Source organism: Simochromis diagramma, unplaced genomic scaffold, assembly GCF_900408965.1.
Source record: "Simochromis diagramma unplaced genomic scaffold, fSimDia1.1 OVJJ01000216.1, whole genome shotgun sequence".
NCBI lineage: Eukaryota > Metazoa > Chordata > Actinopteri > Cichliformes > Cichlidae > Simochromis > Simochromis diagramma.
In genome coordinates, this window is record NW_024386883.1 from 14,517,358 (window position 1) to 14,543,024 (window position 25,667).

General features: G+C 40.0%; 1 protein-coding gene across 5 annotated transcripts in view; it reads left to right on the forward strand.

Annotated features, from left to right (window-relative positions):
- Positions 1 to 25,667, forward strand: part of cadm1a (cell adhesion molecule 1a) — a 458,218-nt gene that overhangs the window by 313,078 nt on the left and 119,473 nt on the right. For all 5 annotated transcript variants that reach the window (XM_040032420.1, XM_040032421.1, XM_040032422.1 and 2 more), the window contains one exon: positions 14,096 to 14,242. In XM_040032420.1, the coding sequence (XP_039888354.1) occupies positions 14,096 to 14,242 (147 nt within the window). The remainder of the gene's footprint in view (positions 1 to 14,095; positions 14,243 to 25,667) is intronic.

A 25,667-nucleotide genomic window follows, 5' to 3' on the forward strand; every position in this document is an offset into this window, starting at 1 on the left:
TTACAAAACTCAACACTTTAAATACAAAAACAATGAGTCAAGACACAGACCACGACAGACATGCCAGTGTGTTTTTTGCTTGTATGGTTGCAGGCAAGACCTAAGACATTGTAATCATAATCAGTCAGAAAGTGGGAAAACTTTAAGACAAATCTGGAACCAGTAATCAAAGACTGGTGTGGATTACTGTGTTTTCATGTCGCCTTTTGTGCTACAGTGCAGCCTAAACCCAGGGTGGCGTTCTTGTCAGCCTTTTACCTCAAAGAAAATTATAGTTTTCTCTTCATAATATTGTAATTTACTTAGAATGTAAAATGCCCCGAGGTGGCTGCTGTTGTGAATTTGAGCTATATAAATGAAACTGAATCGAACTGTCTTGAATTGCATTAAAGTAAACTGAATTTTCTGTGCTGTGCTCACATACTGTATTTTATTACAGCTGAATTCCCAGTAGGGCTGTTCTCATTGCAAGAGTTTCTGTTTCTGGTGTCAAACAATAGAATGGCTAAAAGAGTGTGACATGAACGTGGATGATTACGACTAGTTGTTATCCTAGACACTTTCAGCTTGCTCCTGTAAACTGCTAAAATGCTGATTTAATAAACCGTGACATCATCGCCTATTTTATTTGTAAAATTATTGCTTGGACGTGACAGAATGTGGTCAAGTGTGTCAGCTGTGCCGCATTAGCTGATCCTCTCGGTCACTCTCTGTTTTTTTTTTTGAAAGTGGTAAGGGAAGCTGCAACAGTGAATGTGCACATTTGGAGCAGGCGTTAACACCTTGCCCACACTTCAGGGGAAGGTAATTTGTGCTTTTCCATCGACTTTGCATTGCATAAAGCTACATCCTTGTTAGAAAGCTACATTATCAGCAGGGATGGGAACCCAGAACTAAGGTCTCTGGCACACAGACCTAGTCACTAGAGAAAATGTGTATTCCCTGACCAGTTGGCAAGTGTTTGCTGCCAGTTGTTTTCTTTCTCCAGGTAAAATCAGTTGCATAGAAGGTACAACACCAAAAATCTCCAAGTGGTTGCTTGACTAGACTACTAGTTTGCCACTGTTGCCCGTAGCTGGCATTAAAGATGCTGACTTGACTGCAAACCCTTTCTAACTGACCACCACTGGGTAAAAATGTGACGGAAATAGAGATCGTTTGCCTGACATTGCTTTGTTTCACTCTTCGCCGTTTCATACAAACTATGCGACCAACACAATCGCAAGGAGATTTTCGGTGCAATTTTATCTTTGCAATCATTTTCACTTAGCAACAGCCTGCAGCTTTTAGCAACCACTAACCAACTGGAAAGGGAATACTCAATTTTCTCTTGTGACCAGTGGTTGCCAGTCAGTCTCTTGGCCTGTGGAAGTGAAGCCTAAATTATTATAACCTGCTGAACTGCAAAAATGAGCCTTTAATGAAAGAAATTTGGATGCTGGCAAAATGATGTGATTCATGAACAGGAGGAAAATATGAACCGAGATCCTGAAACTCGAAAGCCTAAGCCTACATATAAGTCAGGTGGCACGTGATGTATTTCTTCTTCTTGAAAAAGTGCTTGTAGTAACGTCAAAGATACATGGTTCAAAAAGCCAGAAGCAGCTTAATTGTGTTTGCCAATGACTTAGCACGCTGTTTTTAAACAGTCATTTAAAATGAAAGATCTGTTCTGATGATCTGATCTTCCGATAAAACCTGAAATACACATTTTGGAAACGAATGACACTTGCAATAACTTGCACAATACACTACGCCCACCTTAAATCTTGCACAAATTCAGGACCGTGGCAGTATGAAAATATTCATTCACCTCTGTAATGGTCCCGTTGCTGTTAGGATTAATTTACTCCACTCAGGATTGTGAATTTGAGAAACTGCAGCTGTTTATTTTCAGTTAATGACATTCATGTTGGTGATGCATCGTAATGTGCCACCCACTAGGGCTCTATAAAACCGTTCACTGCTCAGTATAACCCATAAACAAATAATAAGATAGCAAAAAAGCCTCGCTAATAGAACAATACAAATTTGTGAACACCTCACAAATATGATCTATAATAAAAAGAATTCTTTTAAATGGAAAGCACACACACAAACATATATATTCTGTGCTGATTTCTTCAGTTGTAAACATCATGCCCACCTGCATTTATAGGCAGAAGTGTGTTTTCTATACTCTTAAAATCAATCTATTTTATTTTTATCCAACATGTCTTTCTTTTAAAAATGACAGATCACCTTGTTATAGCTTATTCTGGGGCAGTGACCATTACATACAATCTCTGTGTCTGCTGCGTGCTGTTAACAATTCGTAACAGTGTTCTGATAGTTAAGTCTCATCTCTAAACTGACCAATGGGATCGTCTCCCATAAATTCTATATGTCATATATTTGAAATTCCCTCTGAACAGCCGTGGTTTACAGACAGATTAAGTGAACTGCCTCCTTCAAATCCTTGCCAAGAGGGATTCCACTGTTTGAAGTGGTCAGGCTGCACAAGGATCTTGACCTTTTCTCGGCTGCCTCTAGCCGTCAGGCGGCTGTACTAACACAGCATTCACACGGTAAGTGCTGGTTGGAATGACAAGCTCAAATATGAAAAGCAAAGTCGTAGCTTTTTTTTTTGGCTCTTGTAACTATCGTGCCACAAAGTAATTACACGGTCTGGGAACACTGGGAACATTGTCTTTACAAAGATGTCTGAAAAGCAGGAGGTCAAAAGAACAAACCTCCAGTGTGGACAAAGTAGGTTATAAAAGAAAACAGATCAACAGAAAAATTATTACCCATAAGTATCCACTGCTGTCGCTGAGGAGATAGAGCGGGTCGGCCACTAATTGGAATGCTGATGATTCGATCCCCAGCTCCTCTAGCCTGGATGTCAAAGTGTCCTTGGGCAAAGATACCTAACCCCAAAACAATCTCAGTGCAATAGCATTTGGAGTATGTGTGATAGTTACAAAGTGCTTTAAAGCATAGAAGCACTTTGAGTGCTCGGAGTAGAAAAATGCTACCAGTCCATTTACCATACTGCAGTTATACGCACATGAACGCTTTCATTTTCCTGAGCTATGGGGAATTGTTGGCTACTTTTTGGCTTACAGTCTATTTTATTTCTTCCAAATAAACTGGTTTGTGTGAGCAAAATCACATCAGTATGGACATATAATCTGATTTAAAGTTGCAGAGCTTGGTTGCTTGTTGGTTTCTTCACGTTACTACAAATACAAAGGTGACTTGTTAATCATGTATTTTGGGCATGTAGAGCGCATACTGTTAAATTTCCATCACTAAAAGCACTCTGGAGCGATTGCTGGTCATCATTTATAGCCACTCCTATATTAAAGTGGATTTATAATGCGTTATAGTCTTTAGAGAGTTTGTGCAAATGGCTAAAATTGATGTTTTCTACATTAAATGTTACTAATTACATACTGTGGCAAGAACCTTTTACTTTGTTTCTTTGTTTTCTCCTTTATGTAAGTTGGGCTGTCCTGGTGCTTTTTTAAAACTTGAGTTTGTAGATCATTTAAGTAACCGAGCGACATGACGAATGTGTAAACACCCTGCATAAGTAGTCCCTTAGGGCCACTTGTAAAAGATGCAAAAACATAAATGAATGACTGAATTTGCCTAATTTCGTCCAGTAACTTAATAACAGGCAGTGGTGGGGCTGCTGTTCTTTGGACTCACCACCTCATCATTTTCACAATGGTACTCTAGCTGGTCTTAATAACCCACTCCAGAGCCTTTTGGTCTTGGGTCATGCACTTTTCATGTTCTAGCATTTGCAGCTGGAGGGATTTAAACTGCAGTAACGAACAAAAATTATGGACCAAGCATCACTAACGCAAAACACAGAAACCTCCCACTAGTGTCTTGTGTTATGACTGTGCAGATTCTTAATCTGTCTAAAAATGCATGGACAGTCTCTGATTTCCTATTTCTTAATTTTAATTTCCTATAATCCATTCATCCATTTTAACTGCCTATCCAGTAGTTTTTAATACAACAGGTCAATACCCAGAAGATGGCCAAGTAGAGGAAAAAGCTTTAGTCTAAGCTAACTTGTTTTGGCTCTTTTTTGTCTGGTACGATCACACCATCTGCAGCGGTGTTTGGTCTGGCTGCTGGTCTGAAAGTAGAGGAGAGAGAATGTCTGGAAGTCTTCTTGTCTTAATCCAATTTCTGTGCTTCTTTTTCCAACATTGATTAATGTATTTCTGTCATCAGTGATAATATATAATATGTGTTTCAGCAAAATGAGGCAAAAAGTAGGACTTCAAGCAGAAAAAATGAAAATGTCTGCATATCTGCATGCACCAAGGTGAACAATGAGCTGTTATATTTGCTTGAGCATGGATGTGCCTCTATTTCTTGTCCTGCTGAGCATCTTCTTTTTTGCATTTTTACTTGTGACAGGAGAAAAAAAAACACGAGACTGCTCTGCAGTACTTCCTTGAGCATCATTAGCGTCTTTGATCTGTACTGATTATGGTTGTAAAGAATGACCTCAGAGCTGATATCGCTGTACTTATATACACATGTTCAGAAATCATCTCTGTGCATTCAACACAGACACTCATAATCAATCGTGCTCATGCGCATCTGTGGAAACATGTAATCAGACAGGACCGCTCGCATCGAGCAAGTGCAAAACACGAACACGGTCACTCTCTCTGCGCCTCGCACAAAAGCACACTCTCCCACACGCATATTGTATGGGCCAGTGCACAAAGATTTGTCATTTTATCAGCAGGAACCCCACCAAGAAAATAGAAGAAAATGATTGTATGCTGTTCACTAAGCATGTACTCAGATACACGCAGCCCTTTTGAATGTCAAAGGGAAATCAATATCTCTCGATTGGTTGCGGTGATCGCAAGCCGTGCTGAGAGCATCACGGCACACAAATGTTAAATATATATAACTATATATAAAATGTGCCGTGTTGTATAAGATTACTGTACGTTGCATCATGTTCCTGACTAAAACAAGGCATTAATAAATGCATGTTTAATACCGGAGCTGATAAAAAATGCAACAGCAGTACTATTACTACTAATATCACCACAGGGAGAGCTGATATGTGGAAAAAAAAGATACATCGACAGACTGATTCTTGGATTAATATTTGATCTTTTCAGCAACCTTTTTATCTTTCAATCCCGTATACAAGTGTCATTATGTACAGAACAAAATCTACAAACCGATTCTCAGAGAGTGAATCAAAGAACATATCCAAGATCATTTTCCAATGCATTTTGATATCTGCATTACAGTGGGTTTAATTTTCCGTTGATAATCGTCATCACTGTCATGGTGGCCATCGCTGTGACCTAACTTAATATGCATACAATTCTTTCCGAATCAAATGGAAATATGCAGCTGTTAGCCTCGGCAAATGGAACATGACATTTTTTCCCTCTTCCGCGGCAGTATTAGTGAATTTGGGCCTGAGGCTAGCTTTGCACAGTGAAGTGTGGAGTGTCATTGTCTGACAACTTTAATCTAGGATTGGCTGCTCTGACTTTTTGACATGGATGGCCACGGGCTTAAATCTTGTCCCCTCTCAGTGCCATGGGCCAAATATGTTGCTGGCTATTGACAAAGCAGCAAATGTTAGATGTACACGTTACTTAGTTCATGCTAGAGCTTAAAAGACACATTCCAACTGTTTTAAATATTTGTTTGCATTTGTCATAGCATAAAAATTATTTATAGACCCCTCTAGACCTTCTGGATAGTCACTGGTGTGATTTAATGTCTGTATGCTCTGCTGTTGTTGCTAAGATGTACCTGCTTATACTAGTTAACCCTGTGGAGCTATTAATATGCAGTTAAAACACAACTACTGTGGTGGAATCTGTAATGTTTGAAGATTATTCAGGTAACAAGTAACCTGGGAATACATCAGAATACATCAAGGAGTTTTTTAGTTCATTAGGTAGTCATGATCAGGTGATTTGCCCTGCAGTCAAAATATTTTTTCCTCCATCTTTTCTTATTTGCCCTCCTTTAAAAAAAGGACACGCAATGAAAAAACATAAGTGTGGCCCATACTGAATTTGAAGTTTTTTCCTAGAGTGCTGATTAAAGGATGAAGTCTCTGTATCCAAGCTGTACGTTGATTTTCTGCATGTCCTCCCAGTAATTTTGGGGTTATCTCATGGTGTTCTTTTTTCCCCATTCCTCCTCTTCCACATCTGCTCAATCCATTTATAATACATTGACACGTTGAGGAAACACTCTTAGATGGTACAGAGGACAGATGATGTGACACTGATTTATTGTTCAGATTTCATGTAGCAGCTTTGCATGCTTGTTGTATTTCAAGCTTTGGCTGAAGGTATAGTTATTGCTCAGACTACACATGCAGTAGTATCCAAAGGCTACAGGTTTGACTTCTCTAATGAGGCTGAAAAATAAAATAGCACAGACATTTATCAATACACATCCACATGCATTACCCTATATATTCCTTCCACTGCACAGACATCACTTCTACCACAATCATTACTAGAAACAACACTGTGCTCCAAATGTACTCCAAATAATTATGTATCTCCCATATTTGCAACATTAGTTAGCTGATAGAGCCAGGGGGCGGGTAGTGGGTCAGTACAAATATTTGTGTTAATGCCCTGTTCAGCACACAGTGGTCTAATACAATATCCAGTGTCCCAGTACCACACATTTGCCCTCCCAACTTGTCACATTTAGTAATTCTTGGTCAAGACCAGGATTGATCATATTTTGACACACTGAAGACCCTTTCACCAGTGCAGGTTGTGCTCTGGGATAGCTTATTGGTTGCAAAAATCTACAAAACATGCAAAAATCTGTATTGTTTCTCAGTCACATTTGGCAAAAAATAGGACGCAAACCTCCTTGCAACCAGGAAAAATCAATGGTTTCCCAGTGAATCCTCTAGTTACAACCCGGCTCTGCTATGCGACAAGGGAGGTAACATAAACGAGCCCAAAGGCCAGGACGATCAGATTAAAAAACAAAGTTTATTGCCGAAACTAAAAAACCGTTAGTGAAGCGACTCACTAGGCAAGTAAATAAAGCCAACGTACTCTCACACGTTCAAATAACACATTCAAATACCACGTTCAAATACAAAGAACACTAATCATAAGGGCAGCAACACATAGACAGAGGTGCAGAGGCAGGAGGGACAGCCTACACAGTCTGTTCACAACAAAGAGTCCCCCTCAAGTGAAGAATCGCCAGCCTTTTGTAGTCGCGGACAGCCGCGTCATTGGTCCGTTGAATGCCGAGGATCCCCCAGCAGCCAATGCTCTATGAGGACCGGCACCCTTGAATTTCCTTACAGGAAGGCCGGCCCACTTCCTCCAAGGCCAGGGGCTGTAACAGCAACCACTTTTGATTGCAAGGTGTTTGCACAGGCTACCTTTCTCTGCACAGTTACGGTTCAGACTGACTGCAATCACTCTCAGACACGCCGCCATCACACTGCAATCAATCAGAGTCTGTGCTAATGAGCACAACTTGCTCATGATGCATCTCTTTCGGTATGAGACTCAAAAAAACGTGTTGCAACTGTTTGTTTTCTGGTTATGAAATAATAATAATACTTTCACTGTATAATTTCTGTAATTACCAACTTGAACCCCTTCAAGCACAAACTGGCTGATAGCAGATTGACTGTCTTACTGCCTTTCACCACAATGATTGGTCACTGCCAACGAGTCAAATTCATTGCATATTGTCACAGTCATTTTTGGTCGTGCTGTAGTTTCTGATCTGGGTTTTTCCTGTCGTGACACCAGCATTTGTTGCAGACATTGTGAGCATTAATCACAGTCTTGCTTTTTGACTTTTATGCTTTACAGTGGCAGAAAAAGAGATAATGTTTTGGATTCTAAATGCCTCTTTTCACAACATTAAACACATAACCACAGCTTCTCGCCATTTTACTGCAGCAACAGTGATGACACCAGCAAAAAAACATTTGCCTCTGACTTCAGACACTGGCAGACTCTATCTCAGACACTGAGTGGTGTCTCTTGAAGTCTTTAGGAATGCTCTTTACATTTAAAATTACACAAAGTGGGTACAGAGTGCATTTATCGCCAGTATGTGATGAGCCAGCAGTGAAATTGCCCTCCTAAGTAATGCTGAAGCTGAAATTAAAGTTGCTTTTCTCAGATATTTAAAGTTTTCATTTAAAATATTTCTCTTAAGCAGACTCTTGAAATATTTAATCATTTAGGAATGCACCAAAGGGATATTTAAGTAATTTCCACCAGTCCCCAAGAGAAAGGTACATTGTTCAAATGAAGCAGAATAAAGCTCATTTATATTTGTCATTCCAAAAAAGCCTTTAAGTTGATTTTTTCTTTTTTTAATTATTAAAAGCCATTATCTTTTGGATGTAAAGGATAGCAGTCAACAAAAATCTACCATACAGTATTTCATCATTGTCAGTGAGCTCTCCAGTCATTATTATATGCTTTCCTATAATCATATTATACTTTCCAGCAGCTGCTGCAGACTGTGAAGCCTGAGAATATCAGGTCAATAAAGCAGTGATTTATGCCTATACAGTGGCAGTTCCCTGGTCTAGATTCATGCAGATTATTCTACTATTCCGAGTATATGTCATATATTGCATTGGAAATAGGAAAGATGTGCACTCGCAAGCTTTGCTGAATACTAACAAAGCTGTGAGACTGACCAAGAAATGAGCCTTCCAACTTTCCCATGGTGCCTCTCAACTGCTTACTGCTATTAAATCCCCAACACTGCTTACCTGTGTTTGACTTCTGTCTGCTGTTTGCTCGGGTTCTGTCGTTACACTGTTGGTCTCTTCATCTGTCCGGCGGTCAAATGGATGGCAATAGTGCTTTTTTTATTTGTGTCTAAACGCACGAGCTCCTTTTTTAATGGAAAAGGCAAATTAAGTGATGGATTTAAACATTTGGAGGAAATGCATTAAGTGCAGCTCAGGCTAGCAATTACATATCACTCCCACCATCTCTGATGTGCCATTATCATAATGTCTGTTTCAGTTATGAGAGTTTATCTCCAACTGTTGTCATACTGTGCTGCAGGACTGTCAGTGGTAGCTAAATGCACCTCGCTAAAAGCTTCAGTGTGAGACTTTTGTTTGAAGGCAGGGTATCATTAGTCCTTTACTCCTACCCCTCACTTGGTAATCGTGATGCTGCAACGCTTGTCACACTTCTTGATGAGTTATCACACATCAAAAAGGGCTTACGGGCACATTATATAAATCCTTCACAGGTACTGAGGAAGCACACGGCCAATCTGCATATTTATTCCACGATCACCTGAAGATACTCTGATGCATATGTCACGGTGACATCCAAACAGCTGTTTTAGGCTCAAACGGGTGACACGGTTATGATAAAATGATCAAAACAGACAGACATTTTTTTTCCGTTTCACAAAGAAGTAAATACTTTCCACAGGACAAATCACTTCAAGTTTGGACTCAGAAGAGCAGGGAACCAGAAAACTTTAAGCACCTGAGAATAACTTGGTTCTTCACGGTGACCTTCTGACACACTTCCCTCTCTAAACATTTGAGCAAAAAAGAAAAACAAAATGTCACCTTCTAGATTTTTACAGCCGTTGTCCACTCCAATGTCAGGACTACTTTTCTAAAGCTCCTCTGGCGGTGTCGTAGGTGGCTGTGGCACATGGTTGTTGTTGGCCATTAATTAGTGTAAAGCTCCTCCACCTCCCTGCACCGTTTTCCAGCATGTCAGACTTGTTTATTTTGCACAACAGGAACAATTAAGCAGCTGACAAGACAGCCACCGTTTGAAGTCCTTCCTGCTACTTCCAGTGACTTACAACGCAAGTTAGCAGGCACCTTGCAGCACCCTGCTGCTGCCTTGTAACCTTCAGCGGATGTCTTGAAATGCATTTTGTAGTACGCAAGTAGTAGTAGTATTATCATAACCAGATGCCCACCCTACCACCCACCTCTGCAACATCTTTGAAAAATGAGGTTCGGTCTTGAATATTAAAGACAGTGCGGTTCATTTATTTAGGGCTGCGTTCAGGCCACCGAGGGATGCTGATTTGAATCTCGTTTGTTAAGCTGTCTATCCTTATCTGTCAGCATCAGAGGATGCAATTTCTCTCTTCCCACCTCATCCTCCTTGTCTTCTAAATGGCAGGGATATTTAGAGGTGCTTGACAACTGAGGCATGCAAATTAGCAGTTGATGTTTCCTGTGTTCTTTCAGTTTCCTTCACTGTTCACCCCCCCTCTCCACCCCTGAGTCGGCCCTTTTAGCCTAACTGAGAAGATATATTTGTGATTCTATTTTCATCATCATGTAGGAGGGAAGTATGGGCTGGTGGTGGTGATGGTGTGTGTGTGTGTGTGGGGGGGGGGGGGTTCAAACACTTTACCCATAGTTTCTCGAACTGCAATCAGGGTAATGGCAAAACAGCAGCCTCCTTTGTATGGCGAGGAATGGAGGAGCAACAATAGCAGCGTTCATTTATTGGTGCATTTTACATTTGTTTAGCCCCGCATACCAATGTGATGTATTCATATACAGCAGCAACTTCGCACATTATCAGCAGCTCTCATTTTGAATTACCGGTAAGCATAAATTCAATAGTTATAAAAATAATTTACTAGAAACTCCCAACCCCATTAGGAAGTTGTAGCCTCTTATTAAACTGTTTATAATAGCTGTCATATTTATTAGGTGCGATGCTGCTGCAGTGTGATCCTTCATTATATTAAATTAAAACTAATCAAAAGCAGCATTGGCCAGCAGAGACTGGTGATGATGGTCTCAGATTGCACAATATCAGGCTGAAAATAGTCCGGTCTGACATATGTTGGGCGTCAGGCTTGACAGTTTATTGTTTTATCTGGTCTAGTGTGTCCCAGTGGAAGAAAACCATGGATCTTGTATCCTCGCTGACACTCAGGTGATCTGCACCATGCCAACACGAATATTCTGTGGAACGGTATACATAACAGAGTAATGTCTGAGGAGATGTATGCAGTGCCGTATAGCAGCAAATGTTCCACGCATGCACACCCTCTGCAGGGTGTGAATAGGCCTTCAATCATGGCGTGTCTGCACCGAGTTCATCTGAGTTCACCAGTGTACAGTAGCAACTTTACAAAGAGGCTACCCACAGCTACTCTGCAGAAAGATGCATGAAGTATTTATTGTTCTGTCCTTAACCGTGTCAGCACAGAAAAAGTTTGGGCTGTGTTGTTTCAGTCTTACATCTCCTGTGTGTCTGATATATATATATTTATTTTTAAAAAAAAGGCCTCACTCCTCTGTTCCAGCAGAGTACAGGTAACGTTTGAGGTGCAGGCTTCAAGCTTGTCACTCCCCACACATATATGACATATAAAAATTTGAGAGTAATGAGTAAATAACCACCCGGTTACAGGTGGATTCTGTTGGCATAGAGGGGTCAAAAACGGGAGACAAAAATTCACCTTATGTCAGTTTTGCAGTTCCAGTATAAACCACCATATAAGAAGGTGTGTTGGGTATATCATGTGAAAGGAGTGGGTGTGTATTAAACAGTGCAGTTCGAGTTGAACTAACTGAACTACCTCACAGGCTTCACTTCATTTTTCTACTCCATTTTCTACTTTTGCACAAGTACTACATTTGGCTTCGAGCACTTCCAAAATGCAGGTGACCTACAGTCAACACTCTGCCTTAATGCCCTTGTATAAACACAGAGATGGAGTCATCAGCACTCGCTGCTGCTCATGATATGCTTCCTACTGTATATAGATCCAGTGTTCGTGGTCCTGTTATAAAGGAAGGGGTGTAGATGTAATGCCTTCTAGTGTCCTGAAGGCTTTTTCGCTCAGTCTCAATGACAGACAAACTTTCAAAGGTAACCAGCTGGAAAAGTCAACCAAGTTTTGAGCAGAAGGTTTGCTCTTTGTGCTAAGTAAGGTGTGGTTGCACTTACCTTTAAAACACATCATGCTGTTCACTGTTCAACAAGACAATTTGACTTTAGTCATGGTGTTTGAATGGGTAAACAGGTTGATAGCCATGTGTAACAACAGAATAATACAGTTAATAAGACGAAAGCTAAATATACCTGTAAACCGGTCTGCACAGGCCCGTACTCCATCAGGCCCTTGTACTTGGTCAAGCCCAGTTGGCTTCTGTATTGTCCTTTGCAAACCAGGCAAAGAAGCTGCTGAGATTTTCAGCCAGTCTTGCATTGTTGTTAGTGGTTTCAGGCTGTAAATTTCTGCTTTACTATTGATAGACTGTAATGAACTGGAACTCTGTCTCTGCCTGCTGTGGATGGGAGTTGAAATTGAATATGTACTCTGTCTGAAGTTTGCGGTTATAGCCCTTATGTGCTTCTTTAAGTTGCCTTTAGCTATACTGCCAGTTATAGCTGACTCAAAGCCACAATGCATAATGGAGATATGCAGGATATATAGCACATGAACAAAGCCATCTACACAGTACATCTACAAGAGCTTCTCAGCAATGGAAACCCCTCTCATGAAGCCGTGGTGCACAGTTTTTGTGCTGCTCTTAGTACCAGCAGAGTTTTGTCAACTTTGTCAACTATATACTTCAGCACTCAGCAACCCCACTCTGTAACTTTACATGGTTGGCCTCTTAATTGCTGAGCTATCTAAATGCTTCAACTTTGCAATAATACCACTTACAGTTGATCGTGGGATATGTAAGAGGCGACTCGTAGCTGTGTCGGGATCCTGTTACGACACTCAAATTCAGTGTTTGATTTTGTACACTAGTAGGAATCGGACTGAAAACAGCTGAATCCAAAGATTAAGAGCTGTGGTCCAGTATTTTTGTCTATAAAGCATAGCTAAAATGTTTGACCATTACCTTGCTTTTTGCCATTTCCCAGTTTTAATCAGAGGCATTTTTTTAAATTAACGACTGATATTTATAAACCTCATCATACTTGCTTGGAGGTGGTGACAGCAAAGCCTGTATGTGGAGTTAGAAACAAAATCCCTTAACGTAGGTAGGAGTCGGCAGCTGCAATTAAATCTGTGAATCTATGTTTTCAGATGCACTGCTGTCTTTTAAGGGCTTTAAGTTTAACAATTGCATATTTACTGTAACTGGATATTGTAATGCAAGAAATGACATTTTGGGGGGAAAAGGAAAAATGTTGTCAGAGAATATTCACTATCAACATTTTTTTTCCATTTGCCAGATGTCTTAATTAAAAACATTTCCTCATTATGCTAATGAAAAACTAATTTGATTACAATTATGCTTCCTTAAAAATGCAGCTACTGTTGCAGTACAATGTAATTTCTAGGAAACAGGTTTGATAGAAGTACATTAATGTGTGCTCCTGCAGACCCTTCCACACCTCTACCTGACAGTGCTTTATTCTCTTACAGAAACATGACTATCATATTGACAAAGTTAGTTATACGTTTTCCTAATTCTGTGCTTTGACTTCCTGTTATTGTTTTTCCATGCTTCCATTTAGCCTGGAGCATCCAGTCATGTGTGTGTGTGTGTTTGTATCTCACCAAATACAAAAATATTGCGGGGATGAACATAACTAGCACCCACCACTGACAAGCTGCCAAGTGTTGGTTTTGTAGTAATCATTTAGAAATAAACCAAAGCCACTCAAGGTCCACCATCAGCCACAACAATAGATGCTACCCCACAGCAAAGTCTGGGACATTATTACTGTAGTTTTTCAAACCAAGTAGCTACAAAGAATCCATTTTTCATTCTTCAGGCAGAGATATTGCTTGTGAAACAAGGAAGCGCAGAAGTCTAACTGGCTACTGATGACCAATGACGCCTGTGACCAATTTTTCACAGCCCGTGGGCTTGCTGAGCGGTTTCCCAGCTTTCTCAGTTCCTGTTTATTGGACACATATTAAGCTGGCTTGGTCCACCACCTGCTGAATGTTGACTCATTAAATATTGCATTGCACTAAAACAGTTGGTCAAAAAAAGTAGAATTACATATCATCTGTTCGATATTTGAAGATCTATATATATATATATATATATATATATGTACATATGCTAACGTAATTTCTGTGTCTTTGTTTTGTCCAGTGGTGAGTCAGAACCTGGTGACAGACAACGTGACCGTGGTGGAGGGAGAGATGGCGATCATCAGCTGCCGGGTGAAGAACAATGACGACTCCGTTATCCAGCTGCTCAACCCCAACAGACAGACAATCTACTTCAGAGACATGAGGCGTGAGTGTTGTACAACCTTGAATGACTTCACTGCCATTCTTTATTAATTAGGCTATATTTTTGTGTGTTTGAGTGTGTTGATGTAAGAAAGTAAATTGACTTTTTTTGTAAAAGAAAATCAATTAGTGAAGCAGCTGATGCCTATTTCAGTTTTAAATGTCAGCGTTTTTACATTACAATGCGACGTGCCAAAGAGAGTTGATAATGAGATACCAACATGAATTTAGCAGGCTGATTGGACTTTATTGTTGCTTTTGGTTGCTAAGTATTCAAGCATTGGGTAGAATCAGGCTTTTAGTTTTTATAGGGTAGTGCATTGGAGATTTTAGATATTTAATAACTTACCTTTCTTTCCATTTTGTTTGAGCTAGCCGATTAGCCTTTGTGAATACAACTAAATCCGGCACGACATGGAATAATTTTTTTGCACAACCTTTCCATCAAAATAAAGGAATTTTAGTTTTACTTTGAAAAGGGAGTGCCTTTTGGGAGTTTTTGAGCCTATACGTGTCACTTCCAAACAGTACCTCAAAGAGAAGTGGGTCGAAATCCAGGAAGCGCTCCTTCTCAAAAGTAATTAAAGCGAGCTTATGGTTGATGGCAGATGATTTCAGCAGTAGTGTTAGACTTAGTTGTGTGTTTTTACTGAGGAAATAGAGATGCTAGGAGACAATCTTGTATATTGTGCGTTGTCGTATTGGAATGAAGCAACAGCAGAAATATGAGGCTACAGGCACGGGACAGTCTGTGGTGTAACGATAAAAGGCTTGGAGCTACAAACAAATTCTGGAGGATCTGGAGTGATGGAGGTATTAGGACAAGTGTAGTCATAGCAAAGTAAATGACTAAGTCAGGTTGTCCATTTAAAGAGAACATTTATAAAAACAGCAGTATTTTACATTTTCTATGTGCATCATGCCAGAAGACTAGGGTGTATAATGCATGGGATATACCATGGTTAGACAGCTTCTTGATTTTTATTTATATTGGAAGCCTTTATGTGGAACATACAATACAACAATATTAAGATATTTTTTTTATTTTTCAGAAAATTAAACAAAATAACAGTAATTCACATATGTTTGACCCTCAAAGTGATCCCCCTTCCCCAGTGTGGACCTCAGTGAAATTGAGTTCAGCTCCCCTCCTTTAAACATTCCCGCTGCTGTGGGAAGAAGTCAGTGAACCTTCAGATTTAATAACTGGTCAAACCTCCTTTGAGAAGGAAACACCTCAAAAAAGTGTTTCCCATGGCAGCAGATCAGGCCTTTACAAAGTTCAGGAACAATTCCTCTTCTGCTGTAGGATGTTTCGTGTGACTGGCTCTCTGGACTTCTGGTCTCTGACTGTGTTAGGACTCATGGACTACCCCCCCCCCCCCCAAAACACACACACACACACAATTTTTTCTTTCTATATTAGATTTACTAACATGTTTCGGGTCATTGGTGTCTGGTCGCTGCTGCATTACCCAACTTCACCCTTCACCCGAGTAAGCAATATTTTTAGATTGAGTTTCTTAAGGACTGGGTGTTTCTCAACCATTAGAAATGGTTGTCTAAAATCACAAACCCCAATCGCTTATCGAAGAGACGTCTAACAACCAGCAGCTTTAGCTGATGAAAGCTTGTTTGCGTTCTTTACTGCTTCTACAGCCTGACATCATCCTGAAATATACCAGGATGCTTTGCTGTTAACTAGAGGAGATGCAAATTTGCTTAGATGAATTTAACTGGATTGCTATGTAACGTAACAGCACAGGATCAAGACCACAATCTACTGCTGACAACTGGCTGCGCACATTTGCAGTCTGCTCTATGGGTGTTTGAATTCAAGGTGCCAAATAAAATTGAATTGAATTGCGTATCCAGTTGTAATATACAATCAATTGAGTGCTATAATAAAAATAGATTGTTTGTTCATTATTGTAACTTATGATTATAACCGGGGTAAATTTGGCAGGTTGGATGTGGGGGGGGATTATCAAACAGATGACATCCTGCATGGGCAGGATAATCAGGAACGATTCTGTTCCAGCGTTTCAATATAGAAAAGAAATGCTGTGTGTCAACCAATCTCAGCAGTGGCATCAGAATTCTCTGCAAAAGTGAGATTTGCAGATGTGTCTTTCATCTTGTTGAACTGCAGCTAAGCACCTGACTGCTCTCTGCAACATTCTGCAGAAATTACACACATGGTTTGTTGGCTTTGCATACTAACGCAGCTGCTGTGATAGGCTGACGGAGAGGAGCAGACACACTCCGGTGTGAAAAGATTAACCCTAATCTGACCCTCTGACCCTTCACTGCATTGTTCACAAGTTAGAGCCCACAGTTTGTGATGCATTTGGGTCTCTTTCAGAGAATGAATTGGGTCGAGAATTAACGTCCTTCCCTGTACAAAGATTTGCATTGCAAACAGCACTTCATGGAAAAGCAGAAAAAGTCCACTTTTAAAGTAGTTTGTATTTTAGATTTTTATGTAGGAATCTGCCACAGCGGAATATTTATTAAGCCCAGTATTCCTTAAAAATTAGGCACTTTGTGCTGGTGAAATTTGAACTTATTTCATATTAATTATTTTTCATTGGCTCTTCTGACACGGAGAGCAATGTCAATAACATGCTCTTTTATTTCATTTATATTGCATGTGATGTACTAAATAGCATAAAAAGCATCCAGCGATGACGTCGCGTGACATTAATTAATATTCTTCTTACATTATTTGTATTTCCGGGCAGCTACTTTAAGTTTGACCCACATGTCTGCAGCCAGATTAATAGAGAACAAAGTTAGTATAATCCACCGTGTTTAGCTCTCAGCATGTCTGCTTCAATAAAAGCAGCTCATACCCCTAAACATTTAATGACCTGTGTGTTTATTCTTATCCTCCCCAATTATCGTGTCACAGCTCTAATTAGCCGTGTTTAGCTGGACATATTCTGTTCTCTCCTCTGTTGTGCCAGTTTCTTTGTGTTTTTTTTAAGCCGCCATGCGAAATGGTGACCTGCTCTTAAAATACACATTGCTCTTAGCAGTTTTCATAGTTTTCAAGCTGTATCTTGGAAATGCTTGTTAATCTGCATGTAATTTTATTAGCAGTTTACATTTAAAAAGAAAAAAGGACGACGTGGACCATATCTGGTAGAATTTTTATGTTGGCAGCAATAGGATGTTTTGTATGGTTACACTGAGGTCACTTAATAAAGTCGCAAAATTAGATTTAGCATTCATCATGTTGGTTAGTCTGCTCTAAAAGCAGGCTACATGCTCCACTTTGTACAGATGTGACACCACAGACTCTGGATGGTAATAGATCAAATGGCTTCTGCCACCTGAGGGAATTTGCTCCTCTTAAATCATTACAGTTGGTCCGGCCCATGCAGCTTAGTCGTTCCATCACAGACACTTGTTCAGGAGAACAAATGAGCGCGCAGCTACTGGTGAGGGACAATGACGTCTGGTAATTATTATTAAATATGGTGTTGTCAAACTGTCACCAAGAAAAATGCCCGGTTGAGTCAAATGGCCTATTAATTATGCAGCTAAATATTGCATAGAATTTGCCTTAAATGTAATTTCAAAGGAAAAAAGTGATCTCCAGAGAAATCCTAAAGAACAATCTGTGCGTGAAGTAAAATGTCTCGCTCATTAAATAGTTTTGTAGCCTCTGAACAAATGCAGTCCCCTGCTGAGAGCGATGATGGCAAAGCAATTAGCCGTGGAGGACAGGTAGAATACCAACGCAAGCGGTATATATGAAATGATGTCGTTTACTAAACACACACACAGGGATGATAGATAGTTTGGTGTTTACATAAAAAAAAAATCAAACCAAAACAGATAAATTGTGCTAGTAAAAATAAGTCTAGTCATATCAGTTTTATACTGTATGTATAGCCCATTTAAACCCAGTGAGCTCCATATAAAAATCTTTAAAATCTAATTATTACATAAATAATGGATTAAAGTTGTTTAATCAATAAAGCTGCCCTGACTGACTGCTTATTAATTACTGCTTTTTCCCCCCTTTTACCATCAAACACATGCTGAGGGACAAAGAGAGAGGGGCACAGATAGTGAGTGGTTACACTGGAGCGTACCAAACCAGGACTTTGCTGAGAAAACTGAGAAGAAACACATCAATAAGGAAAAACTACAGGATAGTAAGAACTGAACTGTAACCTCTAATTGCCTTCACTGCTTTAAGCCTAAAACTCCTGAACTGAAAATTAGCTTCCCTCCAGCCCTGGGCCAAGCAGTTAAGTTTAGGAAAAGATTCTGATCTGGACTCCAACCTATTTCAATTTAACTCCAATTAGGGCTGCACGATTAATCGTTAGAAAATCGCGATCTCGATTCATACTTATGTGCGATCTCATTTCCAAATGACAACGATTTATAAAAAAAAAAAAAAAAAAAAAAAAGACGACGACGACGACGATTGTACCGCATTTTGATCCGGGACGTAATCTGCATGAAAACAAGCGCTCACTCTTCCTGCTCAACAAATGACAAGGGCGGAGCCTTATACCACGTGATACAGAAGCTCTGCCGTGTGATGCTAAAATTAGCAGGGAAAAAACAACGGAGAGCACGTCAGGGATGACGAGAAAGTGACTTCTGGTGGCAATTTTGGAAATTAGCAATTTCAAAAAAATGTTTATTCATACATGTAGCGTATAGGAGTGTTCAATATAATGATATAAATCGGATGACCATATGAAATCATCTATCATTTCATATTACGCTATTAATTGTTTTGCGGTGTTGCAAAAAAAAACTGTTTACGGCAATATTTTTTCATCGTTTTGATGGTTGCTGTAGGGGCTATATTAATTTGTTGAAGTTATCTCTTTCTCTTATATTAAATGTAACCACACTACGGACAGATAAGCGACTGTTTTTACGCGTTGTCGTTAGCAACAACGACGGCAAACCCAGCGTGTGCCTCCGGCGCTGTCTGCTTATTTTCCACATAAACCTTTCACAATAAAGCTGAAGATCCTGTTGAGATTTTTCAAAATAAACCGAAATGATGACGAACAGATAGACCAGTCAAATCCAATGACTCATTGGTTAAAACCAATCGAGGACCTTATTTCTAAACAAGGGGCTAGCATGGACATGGTTTGGTTATGAAAAGTCAGACACGGACCAGAAAATTGTACTATGCAAATTATGCATGAAACTGGTCCCCACCTCAGACTCGAACACGGCAAACCTCTTCTACCACCTACGAAAGATTCACGCGAAAGAGTGTGGAGAGAGTTTACGGATGCAAAAAAGAGCCGTCAGGTGCTCAAATTAAACCTTAGACTCGAACGTTAGAACACACTTTTCCCTGCAGCACGCTGTGTAATAAAAACTCACAAGGAAAATGGCGACCGGTGTTCTGGGAATCCATCCTACCTGACAAACCATCCTACCCGTTGTTTCTGCGCATGCACACAACACGAAATTAAGTGCCAAACCATCCTACCTTTGTGAATGTCACCTACAAGCATACTTTAACAGCTACAATTCAGTGGCAAATCATCCTAGCTTTGTTAATAAGAGCTAGAAACATACTCTGACGGGTAAAATTACGTGCCAAACCATGCTACCTTTGTGAATGTTACCTACATGCGTACTTTAACGGGTAAAATGAAGTACTCTGATGGGCAAAGTTAAGTGGCAAACCGTCATACCTACTGAAAATTTGTGCTGGAATTACTCTGTGACAGCAGAAATGTACATAAACTACTTACGGTAAGACGTTTTGCCAAAGTAGGATGGTTTGTCAGAACACCGTTACAACTTATGTCTAAAAATGTATATTTTCAGGCATCGGTCAAAACACTCGACTCCATGTACTCAACGCCCAGGTGGAAACACTTCATGCAAGTCGAGTTGCCCGAGATTCACAGAATCTACAGAAAATGTAAATTTTCCTTGTGATATTTATCCATGTCAGGACGATAAATGACTTATGAGATTTTGGTCATATCGCACACCCCTAGTAGCGTAGTCTCATAGTATATTTATAGTTTGGTGTCACTGTGCTAACTTCTGCACCACCACGATGCTTAGACAGATACAGAAATGTCAACCAAATTTATGTTGTTCTGTTAACCAAATTATGTAGTTGGTTGAATGCAGCCTGTCTAAGTAATGCAATATACTATACGTTTTTAGTCACTCTATAAGGCGCACATTTGCTTTGAAGCCCAAAAATTAGCCCTAGGGAGGGTATATTTATATAAATTCTACTTGTGAGGACAGAAACTGATTTCGTTTTATTTCTGAGGGTTAAGGCCGCACGGATGACAGGACATGAGCTGTAGAGCTGTAGTCCTCTGCTTTCCATGGACAGCCATCAGTGCTGACAGAGATGCATGGCTGTGTCGCACTCGAATCACTTTCAGAAACAAAGAGCGTACACTGCAATCACAACAGTGCTTGTCGTCATACCTGAATAATCAGAGCAACAAGGTAAATGTGTCAGAGGACAACCATGAACATTGCTTCGCTCTAAATTACCCGAAAAACACAGTCAGTGGCTTCACCAGTGACATGGAGTTATTTTGGCAACTATTCCACTCACTTGCGCTCTCAGCCTGACCCAAACAAGACCGGTTGTGTGTGTGTGTGTGTGTGTATCACTGTGTGTATCTAACCTTCCTCCTACACACTGGCACTGAACAAAGATGCATTCTCTAACATTTGAAGCAAAAGCTGAGTGAGCGTTTGAGCAGAGAAAGTAACGCTCTGTGTCTTTCTCACAGTTCGTATCGTTGTTCCACCACATGATAATCTAATACTGTAATTAAAGACAAAAAAGAAAAACAGCTAACTTTGCGGTTGTTAATTTCCAAAAGGTTTGTGTATAAATAACTGCTGCTTCACAAACAACAATATAATGCATTAATGCTAAGATTTATATATTTATCACCTCGGTCGCTGTGGGATGCAACACAGTGATGTTGCCATGCTAACAGGAGACCAATGCAGTACCTATAATTATCATAAAACAGTAAAGATGATGCACTGATGTGAGAATGATGTAGCACAGTGAGAGGCTTTAGTCACTCAGACATAGAGACCAGTCCCTGATCCCTGACAGCCTCTTGTTGCTAGGGAAAAATACGTTGCTAAGATGTTGCTGGAGGTTGTCATCTTTCATTAGGTGGCATTAGCCACAAACAGGTACAGTACTACTACAGTACTACACCAAAACCTTGTTATTTTCTTCGTCAGATTGTCGCAGTCACCTGTATTTAGCAGAGAAGACTTGATTTATCTGCAAACACTCACAAACTTGAACTTTTATAGGTGGCTGGTGTGCATTTCCACTTAGTGTCACATTTTTCACAGTTTCACAACCACTTGGCGAGTAGTTTGCAAATGTTTGGAGTCAAGTTGGCGTGCAAACTGTTAGCTACTTCCTAAACTTTCTACCAACCAAACAACCACTTGGAGATATTTGGTGCAGCTCTGCATACCTTGATGCAATCAATTTCAGCCACCAACAGGCAGCAAACCACTTGACAACCAGTCAAGGAACACACATCTTTCTCCTAGTGACCCATGGTTGCCAGGGGGGCACCAACAAGTCTCTAGGTCTGTGTGTGGCCCAGTGAATGGGTAAATATAACATTTAGCAGCAAAAGGAAGATAGCAGCTAAATAAGTCCAAGAAACAATGAAAGGGAGTATTAATATCACTATTAAATTCATCCAATGGAAAAGACAAATGGTTGCTCCTTGTTTGATGGCAGTGAGCTGTTTTTTGCTAACATGTAAGTCATGAGAACTCAGGCTAATAAAAGACAGAAGTATCAGTAAAAAAGTCCCTTTATTACCTTCGTTGGCTGTTTTTAACCCTAGAAAAAATTACAGTGCACAGCTCACACATTGTGTGCACTGCCTTTTTGATATTAATTATAATAATAACTTTATTTGTACAGCACTTAAAAACTGAGTTACAAAGTTCACCACAGTTTGAATTAAAGTCACCATTAAAGATAACTACGCGTGTTTGAACATACAGACAGTCTAATCAGGGAAACCTGATTTCCAAGCTAGCTTCAGTCTAACACATCCTGGGTCTGACGTTACAGTTGGACATCTCTGAATCACCTCAGCTAGGAGGTGTTTAGGAGGCATCATAACTAGATACCCAGGAGGTGTAGTGAGTCACAAATAAGCCCTTAGCTCAGCCACCATTCAGAAGAAGTTAAATTGCACCACATGTGTCCATGATCTCACTCTTTTGGCCACTACCCAGAGCTTGTAACCATAGTGAGGGTAGGGATGTACGTCAACTAGCAAATTGTTTGTTAACAGTAAAATAACCCTTAATTATAGTTTAAGTAACAATTAAATTATAGTCTGTTAGGTTTTAGCCCTTTATTTTGGTCCATTTTTTGTTAAAGTTCCCCTTTCCTTATTTCACTGTGAGCAGTCAGGGTGCTTTATACAACTTGCTTCATTGACCCATTTTTTAATGGTGTTTTTACAGAAGTGCTTACAAGTTCAAATATCAGCGACCTCGACTACAAGCTCAGAGGTCAAGTTTTCAAATAGCCCTTTTTCAAATTAATACCGTAGGTACATTTACAAAAAATCTCAGACGAGTTCGAATATAAGTGACCCTGGCCTTGAGGTCAGAGTAACTTTTCTGAAAATCTTGTGAATGTGATAACTTGAGAACATGTTGATTTTGAATGAACAATGTACGATTTTGAAATCGATACCATAGGTTTATCTACAAGAAAGCTGAGGGGTAGCACTGGTGGTTGCCATTATTTTTTTTTCTGTCAGACACACAGAACATGAGCAGATTTATGTAGTTACGTAGTCCTAACTAAGATACTACAACAGTGCAGTTTAAAAGTAACCTTGTGTTACTGCCACGAGTCATGGATGAGTCATATACGCCCTGCCCAGCTCTGCTCGGATCAGCCTGATGTTCTGCTACCAACAAGACATTTGCACAGTGCCCTCTGGTGGGAAAACTGTTCAACATCAACATTCATAACACAGTTGAAGGGTGTTTCTTCCAGTTCTTTTTTTTTTTTTTTCTTTTTTACTGTTTCTATTGGCCTTCCGAAGCCTACATATGTGTGAATGGGTAAGACTGGCTGATATATCAGTCCTGCAATATATATACATTTGGCTTTAGTTACTTTTTGTAGTTATACATAAAGTTTCCCACAGCCTTCACTATTTTATTTCAAAGTTGAAAAAAAAAGGAAGGTTCATACATCAGCTTTGCAAATCTAGTGCAAACCTGCATTTGCAGTGTGTAAATCCAGTTCTGTTCATTTTTTGGTGTTTGTCTTCAGTTAAGACTCTATGCATAAACACAAACACACTGTTTATATACACTCATTACTTAATGGTTTATACTTTATGACTCACCAGAGACATCCAAGCACCCGGTGAGGTGGAGTGCCAGGCCCTCCTTCACATTTACTACTCCCTCCTCATTCATCGCCTTTCAAAATGCACCTTCTATATACTATACAAGGGCACGCTCGCAGAAAGCCCTCATGCGTATGCTAAAGCGAACTTGGTATTTATCTGCTGTTGTGCCGAGCCACGGTGAGCTGACTCCCACAAGCTGGCTGTCAAGGGCAAGGTGTTCGTCTTTGACGCAGGCTCCTTGATCTTCTGTGATCCCTCCCAGGCATCTTCGCTGCAGCTGCACTGCTTCATTATGACATAACCTCCACTAGGCTGCTTCCAAACAACATTGCCCCCTTCAAAATATCACATCTGCCATCGCAGTCTGAATTCGCAATGGTGGATTATCTTTGTGAGTGTGAGATGGAAAGCAAGAAGGAGTAAAGAGACAGAAAAAGAAGAGTGCTTTGAAACCGGCTCCAGTTACTTTTAGCGAGGAGCCTGACTATTGGTCATCCTTCAGTTACACTTTATGTTCACCAAAAGCAGCTCTTATGCTTTCTGTAAACATTTTTACTCAGTTTAATCAATTTCATTCAAGTGGAATCGAGTGCCATGAGATGCAAGTACTGCGCTGCTTTTCATTTTACATCCCTGCCTCTGCAGCTCTGCAGAAAAACACTGTTTTGTACATTTTATGGGCTAATTCAGCAATTCAGTGTTACGCTTCTATAATACTGGGAGACACCAACAGGCCAGTGTCTTTTGGTTTCTTATTTTTGTCAAGCTTCAGAATATATCACATGAACTTAGATTTTCATGAAGCCCCCTCTCCTTGACAAAAGCAACCATTGTCATCAGGGGTCCTCTTAACCTCTGACGGTGATTACCTGAAGTCTATTCCCAGTGCTACTTTAAACAATAAAAACCAGTCTAAAGATGTTTCAAGAGTAGCATAAGAATGCTTGGTATCTAACTCAGTCTAATCTTCAGTAGTTTAGTTCTGTGCAGAGTAAAACATACGACCCTTTAGTACAGACTGTTGTTAGCATCTAGCGTTTGCACAGATGGTGATATTTCAATGAAACAATGACATTTTTATTATGTGAGTGCTGCTGTGCTCCATTCGAAGTCAGCAGTAGTAAAAACACAGCTGGCAGGTTTCTGCTCAAACTGACTTATGTTTTATAGGAAAATATACATTGGCAACAGCTAATATCACACCTGAATTGGGACTTTTCAGCTCATCGAAAGGCTGTTATCAGTTATCAGTTCCACACATAAAAGAAGACAGCGTGCTCTACGTTTTAGCCAGGCTGTTATCCATTCACTGTAATGAGTGATAAACATGCAATGCCATGATTATGTAGGAAAGCTAAATCTGGTGGCAAATGTTGGCGTAAGCTAGCGACTGTGACTTTATAAGATCTGCTTAAATAATGTATGTTTTTTCTCCATTGTGCCTCAACCTATCTAAACTGTTAAAAAGATTAAAAAGAAAAGCCAAAAAAGTCACGTTAGAGCATTAGGCTATTGCCACTTCTCTGCCGCTTCTCTCTTCTCCCAGTGCAGAATTGTGTTGCCGTTTTAACCTTGAAGCACGTTGTCCTTTTCTTTGGTTCAGCGGGGCAGAATGACTGATGCTGAATGAGGTAATAACTATCTACTAGGAGCCAAAGGAGGCCACTTATGGGTGATATCTGGGCCTGATAACAACTGGAAACTGCCATTCAGGTGGCTGATAAGATTTTAAATAGGTGATCACTGTGCCAGCAAGACTTAGATATTGCACCATTTTTGCATTATCTTATGAGAACTTCACCATTGCCAGAAAGAAAATGCACACTCCTTTAATTGGCTTTTAAAATTAAGAATTATTCCAGAATTGCCACTGATATATTGATAATTAGGAGGTCTGCTAGGACCATTGGTGAATGTCTGAAGGGTAACCCTGTAATGCGTGTCAAAATTTTCCTTCCATGTTAACCAGATTCACTATTTCTTAGACTAATTAAACAGACATCTTACCCCTACCAT